The sequence below is a fragment of the Prunus avium genome, chromosome 4 (assembly GCF_965620075.1).
Source record: "Prunus avium chromosome 4, drPruAviu1.hap1.1, whole genome shotgun sequence".
In the NCBI taxonomy this organism is placed as follows: Eukaryota; Viridiplantae; Streptophyta; class Magnoliopsida; order Rosales; family Rosaceae; genus Prunus; species Prunus avium.
The window spans coordinates 34,666,504-34,681,152 of NC_142287.1; the positions used below are offsets into that span (position 1 = coordinate 34,666,504).

The window sequence follows — 14,649 nt, forward strand, 5'->3', positions numbered from 1 at the left end:
CTAACCCCTAAAACCTAAACCATAAACTCTACCATTTTAAATCAATTTTGAAGTACAAAGAAATAGTAAATTGGATGATATGCCAAGTGGCGGTTTTCCTTGCTGACACCTGGAAGTGGATGGGATACTAGGCTCACCGTGTGCACAACAAAATATATACGTATTTCTTAGCACCAATACTTCGTATCCCAAGTCCAAAAAGTGGTTTACAATTGTTTTAAAATTACAATTTGGGGGGCATCCTTAAATGTGAATGCAAATGAAAACATAACCACACTTTGTAAACCCTAAGTTATTGTTTATTTGATCACATAAGGACGTGAACGAAATTTGAAGTATGTAATCGAAGGAAATGTCATACCAATCCTGACACTATTTTTTTTTGGGAATTGTTTGAATTATGAACGATTTTAAAATAAGTTGTGAAGTAGAAAGAAATAATTAATTGCATGAGAAAAATACAATAACATAACAATACATACCTACTTGTCACACTAATACATAGGAATATCACAAGATATTCATAGGAATTTTCTGTGTATTTTTATGATTTTTAATTTATTTATTATGAATTTTAGAAATTAAATTATCGATAAATAATATGAAATATATTAAATTGACACGTGGCAGAGTCTTGGACATTGATTTTTATGACATGGCATGTGTGTCATAGACATTGATTTCTCCTCCCTATTTTGTTTTCGCTGGCGCTCTTTTTTGAGTGAAATTCTAATTTCGCGCGACCCCTCTCATTCCCTCATCCTAAAAAAAATTCACGCTTCTTTTCTCTTTTCAGCCCCAAATCGGAACCACTTCCCCCCTCCTCTCTCCTTATCTCTTTTCCAGACCCAAACCCTAAAATTCGCACACCCACTCTCTACTCTCCCTCTCCCTCTCCCTCTCCTCATCTATCTGTCTCTGTTTCTGTCTCTCTCTATATGTGGCTACATGGTCTCTAAGAAGAAGTATGATTGCTTTGTAAGTATCTATTTCAAGAATTCAATTTCTTATTTCGCATTTGGGTTTCAAGTTTTATTTTTATTTTTGCAGAATCTAGGTTGGTTTGTCTCCTCTCTCCCTCTTCGTTCCAGTAACCCTCTCGCCCTTGGTTTGTATCAATTCCTAAACGCCAATTTGTTTTTTCTTTAAATATGTTTCCTGATTAATTTTTCTGTATTGGTTCTGAAAAAAATGGGTATTTTGTTGTTGGTTCATTCTATCTAGTTCACGGTTTTGATAAATTTTCAACCATCCTAAGTAGGGTAATTGTACAGATTGATGGTAGAAAAAGTAGCAGATCTTGATAGTCTTGAAAGTTTGTGAATCTCCTTTGTTTAATTGTGTTGTGAATTTTTTTTAGGGGATAGGATGTGCTGTGATTCTTTGGTGGTATTATTATATGAGGAGAGAGACTTGCAGATTTGGCACTTCTTGTAAGTTTCGCCATCCTAAACATGTATGATGTAATTAATTTTCTGCTCTTCTTCTTTCTGTTTATAGATGAAGACTCTGGTTGGTACGATGGTCAGGTACATAGGTTTTTAGTTTACCTTTTGGTTATTACCAAGTTGAATGATTATGTTACATCTAAAGTTGATTCAATGCTCACAACTCTTTTTAGCATATTTCATTGCCTTAAAAGTTGGAAGTTTTTCCTTTTCAATGCAATTTCCTTCCCTTTTGTAGAATCATAAAGCTTGCTTTCGAACTAATTCTTTTTGCTTGTAAAGAAGTATATGACAAGGTAGTAAAAGTTGGATATTCCATTGAAGTTGCCTGGAGGATATATATATATCATCATATGTTCTCATTGACAAATGTGGTATGCATGGTGCCAATTGCCTAGAATGTCCACTATTTCTTTATGACCAGTTCGTCAAATGCAGGAAATCATCACGAGTCTGAATTTGAACCAATTCTACTTGCTGGCTTTTCTGATCTAGATATTGAAATTTATTGTTTTTGTCACCAAAATATGTTCTGTAAATGCTTCGAAATGAAAGGTTTAGTGCTGCTTAGAGTTGCTATGGGTTCATTTTTATATCCTTGTTTCAGGTGTTTGATTGAATTCTTATATTCATATTGTTGGAGCCTGCCATCCAACGAGTGGGTTTCATTTGAAATTCTTAGTTTGGGTGTTTAATTCTTGTTTGTATTCAAATTTAAGTTTTAGGTTCAACAAGAATTCCAATTATTATAATATTTTGGTTACGCGCTTCACTTTTGCATAGCCTGCATTCTTTTGTACACATTTTCTTATTAAATTTCTCAAATTTTAATAAGTATTGAAGCCCTAATGACATTTTCGTGATGCTTTTAAGAAGCATATTTTGACAAGAAAAATGACATTTTTGGAGCTTAGGCTTTGTTGGGTAGGTGGATTGGTTTGTCTACGCAAATTCAGTTAAGTATTTTCCTTTGTTGGGCTTAGGCTATATATATCTATCACGTGTGCAAGCTTTTAGGCTAATAGCTCCCAAGAGGGGTAGATCGTAGGGTGGGAGGCCTGGCTGCCGTAATCAGCCGTTGTATGCCTCTTGACATGGCGAAAGCAGCAGTGGAGCTCCCAAGAGATCGTGGTTGCAGCCACGACACAACAGAACAAACCCTCCTATCATACTGATACCATAACAACAACCAAGACTAGTATATTATATAATAAGTCTACACACTCCATAAAATCAGTTCGAAATATAACGGCATGCCTTCCTCTACATTGTCTAAATTAAAGATTGAAATTGAATCAAATTAAAGTGCATGAAATACATGTCATAGGATAGGACCCATTAATTGAAGCGTTGCTAAACAAGAGGAAGGTTTAACAGCACACCTCTTCTCGCAGCAGCGTGTTTCAAAAACTTTGTCTTGATATTGTTGAGTGTGGCTACAGCTTCTTTCATACTTATCCTCTCTTCTGGTGATTCTGCACAGCAAGTAAGAGCTAATCTCATAATGGCTGATATGCAATCCCTCTTCCTCACATGATCATCGTCTTCCTGCTGTGTCACAATCCCAAGCAAATTGGCATCCACAACTTCATCTATCTTTGCATCTGGTAATACTAGTGACTTTGCAATCCATTGCTTTATATTCATTTCCCCATCAAACATCTCATCTGTTGGCTTCCTTCTTGTGAATGTTTCCATCACTACAATTCCGAAACTGTACACATCCCCTCTTGTTGAAACCATTCCTTCCAATCCATACTCTGCATTATGAATTATACTTGTATATTCATGTGAATGAATATATATTAAATGAAAATTATGCATAATTAAGGACAGCATGTATAGAATTGAAAGATTTTAAATTAGCAAGTACATCACCTGGAGCCATATACCCAACAGTGGCTAGAGTCATGGTTTGGGTAATAGAATCTCCTCCACCCGAGAGTTTTGCAATTCCAAAATCAGCAACATGTGCAACCATATCATCATCCAGTAGTATATTGCTTGGCTTCATATCACAATGCACAATGGGTATTGAATAACCATGGTGTAGGTATTCCAGTGCAGATGCAACATCTATCATTATGTTCAACCTCTGTAAGATATTCAAAGAATTTTGAGAGTACAACCACTTCTCAAGGCTCCCATTAGGCATGTATTTGAGTACCAAGGCTTTGAAATCAATTTCATTGCAACAGCTGATGATTTTGATAAGGTTTCGATGACGAATATTGCTTAGCATTTCACATTCCCTATCAAAACTCTTGAAAGCCCCTTCTAGCTGTAAACTGAAAACCTTTACTGCAACATCTATTCCATCTGAAAGTGTCCCTTTATATACTGAACCAAAACCCCCACTTCCAAGTAGGTTGTTTTCATTAAATCCATTTGTGCCCCTTAGAAGTTCTAGATGTGAAACTCTTCTCCAAAGAAGTTGAGGCAACGAGGTAGCCTCTCCTGCAACTTCCACATTCCTTTTCCTGCATAGTATAAAGATAAATACAGAGGCCACAAAGAGAATTACTGATATGATCCCTGGGATGATATATTTAGCTTTCCTCCAATTTGGTTCATGTGTACCATTTTTGCATGGTGGAACCTGAAGTCGGGCTGCACCACAGAGTGCTTTGTTTGAGACAAATGATTGAGCGGAGAAGTTTTGGAACGGTCCACCAGTTGGAATTTCTCCTTGGAGCCTGTTGAAAGACAAATCCATATACTTGAGAAGTGACAGAGCTTCTAAAGACTTGGGAATCACTCCAGACAGATTGTTTCTGGACAAATCCAAGAGTTGCAGGCTTAGCAACCCGTCAAATGAACTTGGAATAGGGCCTTCCAAATTATTATTTGCCAAGGATAGATTAACCAAACCCTGAAGACCCCCAATAGTGCTTGGTAGGATACCAGATAAATTGTTATTTGATAAATTTACCAGTATCACAACTTTCAAGTTTCCAATATCTTGTGAGAGATTTCCAATTAGATAATTGGATGATAAGTCTACATACAAGATATCGGCAAGTCTCCAAAAGTTAGATGGTATTGTGAAACTCAACGAATTGGACGCCAATGATAGATATCTCAGAGAAGTGGTTAGATTTCCCAAGCAAGAAGGTATAGAACCATAGAGCTGATTACTACTCAAATCTAAGTGAGCTAGGTTATCTAATTGACATAGTTGATATGGGATGTACCCTCGCAACTTGTTATCTTTCAAGAACAAACCTTGGAGATTCCCTAGGCTTCCCAGTGAAGTTGGAATTGATCCACTTAATTGATTGCCTCCCATGGATAACTTTACCAAGCTGCTCAAGTTGCCAATACCAATGGGAATGTTACCCCTCATGCTGCAATTGTATAAATAAATATATTGAAGCGACGATGTAGAGAAATTCCGAAAGGAATCATCAAATCTGGCATTTAACGGATTAGCTGACAAGGTTAACAATGTCAAATTTCCAAGATTAACCAAACAAGAGAGAGTGGAAGTATCAATCGTCAAATTATTATTGTGTAACAAAAGCCACTGAAGGTTCGTTAAGGCACATAGCGTGCTAGGAATAAACCCTGTAAATGAGTTTCGCGCCAATGCAAGCCGCGTGAGCATAGAAGCATTGGATAGGTTTGGGATTACTCCGCTGAGACCAGCTGCACTAAGATAGAGGAATTGTAGGTTTGGAAGCCCAAGACCTATGTTTGCTGGGAGGCTACCCGATAGCTGATTCCAACTAAGCGACAGAAGTCTGATGGTGGAGATATTGAATATTGAGGACCATGGAATAGTACCTGCCAGTCCCGCAATTTATTAGTCTACAACAATTTCACTGTATATGGATTTATGTAACCTAATCTAACCCTATCTAACCGTTCATGACTTTTAGTACAAAATGTCACATCATAATATTAATTAATACAACTATTTTTAAACAGAAATCTCTAAAAATAAAATAAAAGTCCTAAATAGATTTGTCTTTTGAAACAAAACACGTTTGAGGTTGCATGTCCTTATACTTCTTTTTTTCTTCTGTTGGTTAACCTCAGATTTGAACATATTGACTTAGATAGAGCGTTTATTAGGCAAGTCAATATGTTATATTCATGATTGTAAACCTTGTTATTCGTCAAATTGTTGCTGTCAAGGGATATCACCTCCATAATTGTTAAGTTCCCAATATTCTTTGGTATGCTTCCACTGAAATTGTTTTCCCCCAAATCAAGTTCAAGAAGCTCTCTGCATTGCCATAATTTGGATGGAAGTGGACCATCAAACTGGTTGCGACCCAAGTACAAGTTTTGAAGACTAGGAAGATGTTGGCATATATTGTCTGGAAGACCACCACTCAAGCTGTTTTCAGCTAGAGCCAACGTAGTCAAAGAAGACATGTTGAAAACAACCACAGGAATAGGGCCTGCACATACAACTCTTCCACATGATCTAAAAAGCCAATCTCTTTTGGAATTTTTCTATAGTATTAGATTTGAAGGGTGTTTTTTATATTTATAAAATATTATGTTATAATGGGCCTCCATGTGAAATTAGCATAATTTTGTAAAGAAAAAAGAACACATCAGGCTTATAGATTAATAACAAGATGTTAAAACATAATGGTAGATCACCAATAGAGTCTAGATAAATTGTTGACACATATGTACCTGATAGTTTGTTAACGCTTAGAAAAAGTACTTGCAATGTAGATAAGTTGAAAATAGTCGTGGGTATGGAACCTGAAAACTGATTTCCATACAATCCCAATTTTTGAAGTTTGGGGAAGGACCCAAACCACGATGGAATGAATCCCATAAAATTGTTGAATCCGAAGTTAATCAACTTCAGGCGACATAAATAAGACAATTCATGGGGCAGGGTGTCATGAAAACTGTTGTTTCTTAAGTCCAGCTCAACAAGAAATGAGAGGTTGCCTAAGTATGGTGGAATGGTGCCTGTGAGATCCATGAACGAGAGATTCAATGATGCTACTCTGAGGTGACGAGCACCACAAACAACGCCAGCCCAATTGCAAACGGAGGTGGTCGTTGACCAATTGACCAAGATGTTGTGAGGGTCACTAGTGAGATGGGATTTGAGAGCAAGAAGAGCAGACTGGTCCGTGGTGATGTTGGTTTGTGCTGCACCTACTGTGCCTATAGAACTGTACTGCAGCTGCAGCACTAGCAAGAAGGTGATTGACAAGAGGAAACAACTTCTCTCCATGACCATGAGCACCGAAAACAGAGAAGTTCCTTCCAACTTCAAATTGTTTTTCATTTGTTTTTTCCTTTCCGATTTAGAATTTGAAATCATTGAATAATTTGTTGTAGTGCCAATCTATATATGAAGGTAGAACAAGGTGCCGAAGAGTGGGGCACATGATTGCACCCTCGGGGAAGAAATTCGCAAGTAGCAAATGCTACGACTTAAGACGGTAGACTTGTAATGAAGGAAGAATGGACAATTGGGCATCTGTTTCCACGCATCTGTCTTCATAAATGTACAACAACTTGCTCATACATATGTCTCCACACATCTGTCTTCATAAATGTACAACAACTTGCTAATACATATGTCGATTTTTCTTTTCTTCATTTTTTCAGAAATTTCTAATTATCCGGGCGCAAGTAACGGGGTTTAAATTCATCGCATCAGGTTATGGTGAGTTCATAATCCATTGCTTTAAATTCATATCCCCAATAAACATCTCCATATGTTGGCTTCCTTTTTATGAATGTTTTCATGAGACTATAATACGAAAACTGTACTCTCATCTCATCTACTCGATGTGTATATGCATCAAATTTCAATACAAAACAAAGCATATACACATACATATATGGTAGAAAACAATTCCATGACAGCAAGCTCGTGGACTAAATTTGCAAGCAGTTAATTGCTCAGACCAGGGCCAATTTCCGTTAGTTTTTCGCTTTGTTGGCTTAGGCCTGTATATATTTGTTAATGCTGTCAAAAGGTCGATAGTTCAATGGTAAAGGTATTTACCTAGTTAGTGATCTCAAGTTCAAACACCAATAACACTTCCCTTCTCCCTTCCAAATTTTGATAAATAATAATAATAATAATAATAATAATTTGTGAATGCGACTAATTTCAGTTTGGTCACAAAATATTTTTCAATATTAAGACTTCATTATAAATGTTAATTGCATTTAGCTTTAAATCAAATTAAAAAGTCAAAAAACTTGTGTATATTAGTCTTTTTCATGTCACTTTTCTGATGTACACATCCGTTGGCATTATATACGAGCTGGTAGACAATACTTCCATTCATCTCAACATCTACAAATCCTTATCAGGGAGGGCCTAAGCATAGGCTGGCAAGGTGGTTGCCTAGGGCCTCCAAATTGGGAGGGCCTCCAATTTATATAAACCTCTATATATACATATGTATGTTACTTTAAAAATATCATATTGATATTATATTAAGCTTAAGTATTGCTTTTTTCAAAAGCCAAATTATTTACTCTAAAACTAAAACGAGGAAACTCGATAAAGGATCAATTATTATTATTTTAAAAGTTAAACCAGTTTAATAAGTTAACCTAGTCAAAAAAAAAATAATCTAGAAATTTTCATACAGAAAATATATGCAGGCATGATCTTGCTCTCTAAAGCTGCTTTCAATGGTGGCATGAACAGCTACGTGTTCGTCTTCTACAGGGAAAGCGTCAACCGATCCTCCCCAAAACCAAACCAGTTGCATCAAGCAAAACATGCCACGAGTTTCTGTGTGCTTCTGAGATCCAATGCATGGAGTATTTAGTCTCATCCACAGTGGCTGGATAGGAAGCCAACGCAAGTTCGGTGGTGCTAAAGTATGCTTTGTGTATCAATATACCTATCCCTTCATAGATCCTGAGTTTGACTGCATCAAGTATGGCACGTCAGATAAGCAGTTCCTCAAGTATGCTTGGAAGCCCAACTATTGTGACTTGCCCAGCAGGGGCGGAGCCACACTGGGACCAGTGTGGTCACGGGCCCTCACTCAATTTTTTAATATTTTAAAAGTAATATATTGTTATGTATTTGTATATGTATATTATTTCAAATACTTTACATTTTGATATGTACCCACATATGTTGTAGCGGATCTATTAAGGCACAAGGAGATGCTTCAAAGTGCCCATTTGCTCAGCTGGTAGTGGTGCACTCTAGTTGTACAGATTACCTTATTTCCATTTTCAACATTTAAGTAAATGTCTTTGTCCTTTTACTTTCATTTATTTTTATATTACTCCATTTACTTAAGTTTACAATATAAATAAGGAAGTACCCCCTATTTGGATTCAAATAAAAATACTAGAAAATCAAATTCCCACCAAATCAAAATATGAAAAATCGGTTTTAGTGCAAAATACGATTTAGGCTAAAAATGATGGCTCATTAAGTCAATATATACTTCATACTAAAATCCCATAAAATCAAGTTTTCTTATTTGATGTGTAAGGAATAAAAGCCGCCAAAAATTATCTTGAGAAAATGATTATTTCGAAAAACCATTTTTCATACTTAGTCAATATTTTTACATAAAACATTTTTTCATGTATGATATGAATGCATGAAGGGCCCTAAGGTTTTTTTTAGTTTGTGAAATTTTGATTTTTTCTTTCAACATATATATTGACTTAGATAGGTAAGAATATTATTAATAGGGTTTCTTAAACGTATAGCCGCCCGGCTATATTACTTATTAAAAAAAAATAAGTATAGCCGAGAGCTATACTTTTTAAATATACTAGCCTCTCTGCATGCACTTCCGCGCCTGCGAGAGGCTTTTTTTTATTATAAAAAAATAAATTTATTTTAGAATTTAAAAAAAGATAATGGGTAGTTGTGTTCCTTAAAAGGAGGATCCATTATCTGATTTTTCTTTTAATTTTAAATTTTTTTAATATGAAAAAGTGTGAATTTACCATATTATCCTCATTTAATTAATAATTTCAATTCTTAATGTTTGCATTAACCAAGGGCATTTTCTGGTATTTTGAATGTTTCACCATTCTCTGCCTTTTGCTTTATATATATAGATTATATTTAATACGTAGAGCCGTAAGGCTATACTATTTATTTTTAAAAAAAGGCCCCGTATAGCCGACCGGCTATACTACTTATTAAAAAAATTAGAACATGACCCAAGTATAGCCGAGCGGCGATACTCTTTAAATATATTATATTTTATACGTAGAGCCGTGCGGCTATACTATTTATTTTTAAAAAAAGACATAGTATAGCCGATCGGCTATATCACTTATTATAAAATTAAAAAGGACCCAGGTGTAGCCGCTCGGCTATACTATTTATTTAAAAAATCACCCGTACCGCCGCCTGGCTATACTGTTTATTTTTTTAAAGGGCCAGCATAGCCGGGCGGCGATACCACTTATTAAAAAAATTAAAAAGGGACCCAAGTATAGCTGCCCGGCTATACGCTTTTTAGAAAAAAGGCCCAGTATAGCCAACCGTGGTCGGCCATACGTTTTTTTTTGAAGGCCCAGTATAGCCGCTCGGATATACTATTTATTTTTAAAAAAAAGGCCCACTACAGCCGCACGGCTATACTAGTTATTAAATATATTATATTTAATAAGTACAGCCGCACGGCAATACTATTAAAACGAAGGCATGCTATTTATTTTTTTAAAAAAGGAGAAGTATAGCCGCGCGGCGACATTGAATTGTGTAGATATTGAATGGTTGTTTAAAACGAAAGAATAAATCATAAAATTTGTCAAGGTTCTAAATATACTTGACTACAAAAGGAGATATTGAGAACCATTAGGATTATTCAAGGTTTTATTCTACGGGACAAGGACTTGAATGCAGGGGAGAATACTCTTCAGTTTTTTTAATCACAGAGAGACACAGAGAGAGAGAGAGAGACAGAGGGAGATGTATGACATGATGATACATGAAGGCACTGTTGGCCGGCAAATGAGTGGCGCTATTAACTTGTTTTGAGGCCAGGCTCCAACACAAGGTATGTAGCTAATTTGGTCAATTTATTAAAGCGAAACAGAGTTAAACAAACAGATTGATGAGGATCTAAGAGATGAATTTTAAACACTTTTAAATATACACTTTTAAGTTTATCTCCAGCTTATAGATTTAGTTTGAGTAGCAGCAGAGATGATGGTCGGTATTTGTTATTTCTGATTAGTGAAAAGCATCACACCACAAATTACCACCCCCAAAAAAAAGAAAAAAAAAGAAAAAAAAAGAAAAAGCTTTTGAGGTCCCATTTCCCACCCACTTTGTTTAATATCACAAAAAATAAACGTCTTGATGCTCTATATATATCATACCCTCTTCCATTCGAGTCTCTACAACAAGCCTAACATTTTCAACCAAAAAAAAAAACCATTAGAGAAAAATGCTTTTTAGGTGGAGATTTTGTGTTTGGTTTGCACTAATGCTGCTGCTTTTATTTTCTACTTCTGAAACTCGCCCTCTTAATCCAAGTTTGGGGAAGAAGAGCAACTTAACCAGCTCCGGCCAAGCATTGGCTGGAAGTTCCAGGGAATTTCTCAACGTTTGGTTGCAAAAACAAGACGCAAACCAAACTCGTTACAAACCTAAACGAAGTAGCCCGGGAGGTCCCGATCCACAACATCACTCCATTGTTCACTAGTATACAACCTCAATGAGAGAGCTCGAGGGCTCTAATTAGCATATATACATATGTTTCGGTTTCAGGGTGTACCTTTCATTTTTGGTCGAAATGAAAATCAGAAACTCTGTTGAAACTTGAGGGAACTTGTTATGATCGTTGAGCATCGATCATGGCATAGAGAAGTGTCATGTAATGAATAATTCATGTTTTGTTCTTTTTTTGAAATAAAAAATGTACTGCTGATGGTTCAACAGCTGCTGAGCAATAAATAAATTACCTGAATCCATCTTTGTTTGTTTTTAATTTTGTTCCTTTTTTCCAGGTATATTATTATATATAAAATGGTAGGGAGTAGAGTAAAGGAGTATCACTTTCTCAAAATCATGACATGATGGGAAAGAAATCTGCAAAACAGAATGTCTTCTCTTTCATAATGAGGTTGAAAAGTACTAAAAGGATATTATATATGATTGGCTTCACAACATGCACTTTTAAGTTTTATATTATTAGCAGCCAAAAACGAAAGCTAATGCTCATTTACAAGTGACAATTAAGGATAAGATAAACTGTACTAATTATATTATTCAATTTCAAATGGTATCTTATCTTGCTTTCCCAACTCAAATTCTGCATATACCGGATTCTATGGAATAAGTTGCTTCAAGTCACATCAGAATCATAAGTCAAAGCCATCAGCGTTTGATCTACATACAATGCTTGAACTTGTTCTTTTGCAGCATAAGTTAAACATAATCTACAAAATAGATACCTCTGCAATTCAAGATTCCCTCATAACTCATGTTGTAGGGAGGGCTTTTTTTACGGGGTTTATCTGTTTTTTTTTCCTTTCAATTTGCTCAGTCAATATGAAGCTTGCATTGCAAGTAGGTTCCCCTATATGTTGTCTTGTTCGCGTGATCATTTTTATTTGTGTTTATGCTTGAAGCACCTTCAATATTCAATAGAACTGCTTTTCAAAGTGTTATACAGAGAAAAAGCAACCATCATCGCTAAATTAACAAAGTCAAACACTCTTTAGTACTTTTGAACTATATAATAAGTGCACAACAACAAAAAGAAGCAGCACATTTGTTTGAGTTTTGAAGCCATGATAAGTAGTTGCATATATAAATCCACTAGAACACTTGTGACTGAGATGCTTTCTATTCCCTTTTCGAAAGGACAGCTTTTCAGGCCTTCGAAAACTTCCCATAGTAACAGCTATGCATTAAATATAATACTCTGGAAAAATTAAGGTGCCACTATATATATGTGTGCGTGCTTTCTTGCATGCCTGTTGTTACAAGTAGAGGTTCGAAAAATTAAAGTCTCAACTTTCCTTAGTGATATTATATATATGGTGAGAAGCTAACTGGTAGAGAGTTTCAAATTTAATCTTGCAGAGGATGGCTATAGCACCCAATTCTCAGTCTCAGATATCCGATGCCTTGATTTGTGAAAGCCAGGCATGGTAGGTCCAGACGGAATTTGTCTAGGAGCTTAAAAGCAAAACTTATATATACTGACAAATTTTAAAGCTTTTGTCCGAAGTATATATATGAGACCGAGCGTGGAGAAGGAGATCATGCCCCATAACAAACAGGAAATGCATTAAGTTAAGAGGAGCAACCTTTAGCCCACCTTCAGTTTTTCTGGCATTATATGAAAAGAAATGCATATGGATAATGGACACGAGGGTTATGTTGAGAGTGCGAATCCCACATCGGGAAAAAAGGTTTGGTGCTTGAGCCTCAAGTTTCCCATTATTGTGATTCAGAAGCCTTGAAGACTTAAAGAAGTTTGTTTGCTTGCTCTGACTTATTCTCAACTTTAGGCCATATTACCCTCTCAATTAACTTATGGAGGCAAGTAATATACTGACCAAGGCTTGTTCAGTGCCAGTGAAATTGTTAATATGGAATAGCAAAATGTTGGATTTGCAGTTCCGCAACATAAATTCTGTGAAATTTCATCAGAACATATCTTTTGACAGATGCTAAGCACGTTTCAAGAAAGAAAACTTTTAATATTGCTGCTGCTGATATTATTTTTTCCGCTGCATCAAGCATCTAGCTAATTAGAAGCGAGAACAATGTCTAATCTGATCATTAGCAACAGATCTTCAATAAGTTGTTCTCTGTTTCAGCTTTTTTTTATAAAGATTATGTGTATATATGTACAGATTTCTATTAGGACTTAGGAACATAATAACACAAGATCGATTAGAACAAGTAACAAATAAAATGGCAGCAACCAAACCAAATATACAGAGCCAAAGTAATATGAAGGAACAGAACCAACTGAGTTCACCTACTCAAAAAAACCAAATTCTCCCCATTGAGAGGCAAAGATGAAGAGAGAAGCAGATTGAAGGAGAAAAGGGAGATTCTCCAATAAGTATTTTATGTTAAGGATTGGTTACATATTTCTAATCTAGACAACATCTAATAAATGCAATCTAACGGCAAAGATCAGAAATATGTAACCAATCCTTAACAATTAAATACTTATTGGAGAATCAATCTATACGTCTCTTATACATGGATTATCCATAATCCATTGAGGTCATTTCATATCCGAGGTGGTTTCCATTAAACTGCATCAAAATGAGAATGGGCGGCATCAACATAGATACTCCACCCAATATAATTTTTTTCTAGCTAGTTTTAGCTCATCAGCAATACGATGAGTTACCTCATTAACCATCCAAAAATATATTAATCCATTTGTTTAAAGTAATTAATTGTCGTGTCATCAACTGTCAACCGATCACAGTGGTAATGAATCTGCATGGAATATGGACCACGCCACTAGTATTGCATTGGAAATTTTAATCGGTGCGCCGTCCAGTTAAGATCAGAAAGCGGTGTTACTTTTTAAAGCCCTAATTATAGTATAATTTAGCCTCATCTGCATGGCCAATGCTAATCTGATCTATACGTGACAAGGTTACAATTAATTAATGCACTTGAGATGACTCAGGCTTGGCCTTAAAATCTAATTAGTGATCGAGACAACTGAAAAACGACAACCCAACACACGTATAAATTACAATACGACAACAACTGATTGCATAAGAATGATTTGTACACGGTACACCGCCTCCTCCACTAAGTTATAAATCAGATGAAGAAGAAAAAAGACAGCAAATAAATACGATGAACAACAAGTATAAATTGGCACAAACTTGTGTAATTATTATGAACGCCTAGCTCTCGAGCAAGCTACTTGCAAATAATAATTATGAGAAGAATGAGGAAATTTAATTTTGCATGCTTCTTCATGTTGTGCATAATTGTGGTGGTCTTGCTTCTATCAGCAACAAGTGCAGAAACTCGGCCTCTGATGAATTATAAGTACAAGAGCAAAATATCATTCCCAGGATTAAATCAAGGTAGCAAGGCAACACTTGTCCACCACAGATACCATGAGGAGCCGCTGAGAGTGAGCCCTGGAGGACCTGACCCCCGTCATCATTAAATCAACTTATACCGTTATACGCGTGTGTGTTTATGGCAGTTGTCTTTGATATATCTGGATGAAAAATATAAATGGACTAGCTCAAGTGGTTAAGAATA

General features: G+C 35.9%; 1 protein-coding gene and 1 long non-coding RNA gene across 2 annotated transcripts; one reads left to right on the forward strand and one right to left on the reverse strand.

Moving 5' to 3' along the window:
• Positions 1-734: 734 nt before the first annotated feature.
• LOC110754843 (uncharacterized) lies at positions 735-2,052 on the forward strand. Its single transcript, XR_002526403.2, has 3 exons — positions 735-978; positions 1,051-1,108; positions 1,361-2,052. It is a non-coding gene; the product is annotated as an uncharacterized LOC110754843 (long non-coding RNA).
• A 576-nt stretch (positions 2,053-2,628) lies between these two features.
• LOC110754753 (uncharacterized) lies at positions 2,629-6,845 on the reverse strand. The gene is made up of 4 exons (XM_088252619.1): positions 6,102-6,845; positions 5,786-5,857; positions 3,327-5,234; positions 2,629-3,208 (listed from the first exon to the last, which is right to left on the reverse strand). Exons 1-4 carry the CDS (start codon positions 6,748-6,750, stop codon positions 2,802-2,804), a joined length of 3,036 nt encoding a protein of 1,011 aa, XP_088108745.1. The 5' UTR covers positions 6,751-6,845; the 3' UTR covers positions 2,629-2,801.
• Between the last annotated feature and the right edge of the window lie 7,804 nt (positions 6,846-14,649).

Excerpts from the sequence above, each read along its gene's own strand:
- LOC110754753 (XM_088252619.1), bottom strand. The coding sequence starts at position 6,750 with ATGATTTCAAATTCTAAATCGGAAAGGAAAAAACAAATGAAAAACAAT. Across the intron at positions 5,858-6,101 it reads AAGCGTTAACAAACTATCAG|GCCCTATTCCTGTGGTTGTT; the intron begins GTACATATGTGT and ends TTGTATGTGCAG. Across the intron at positions 5,235-5,785 it reads AGCTGAAAACAGCTTGAGTG|GTACTATTCCATGGTCCTCA; the intron begins GTGGTCTTCCAG and ends CGGGACTGGCAG.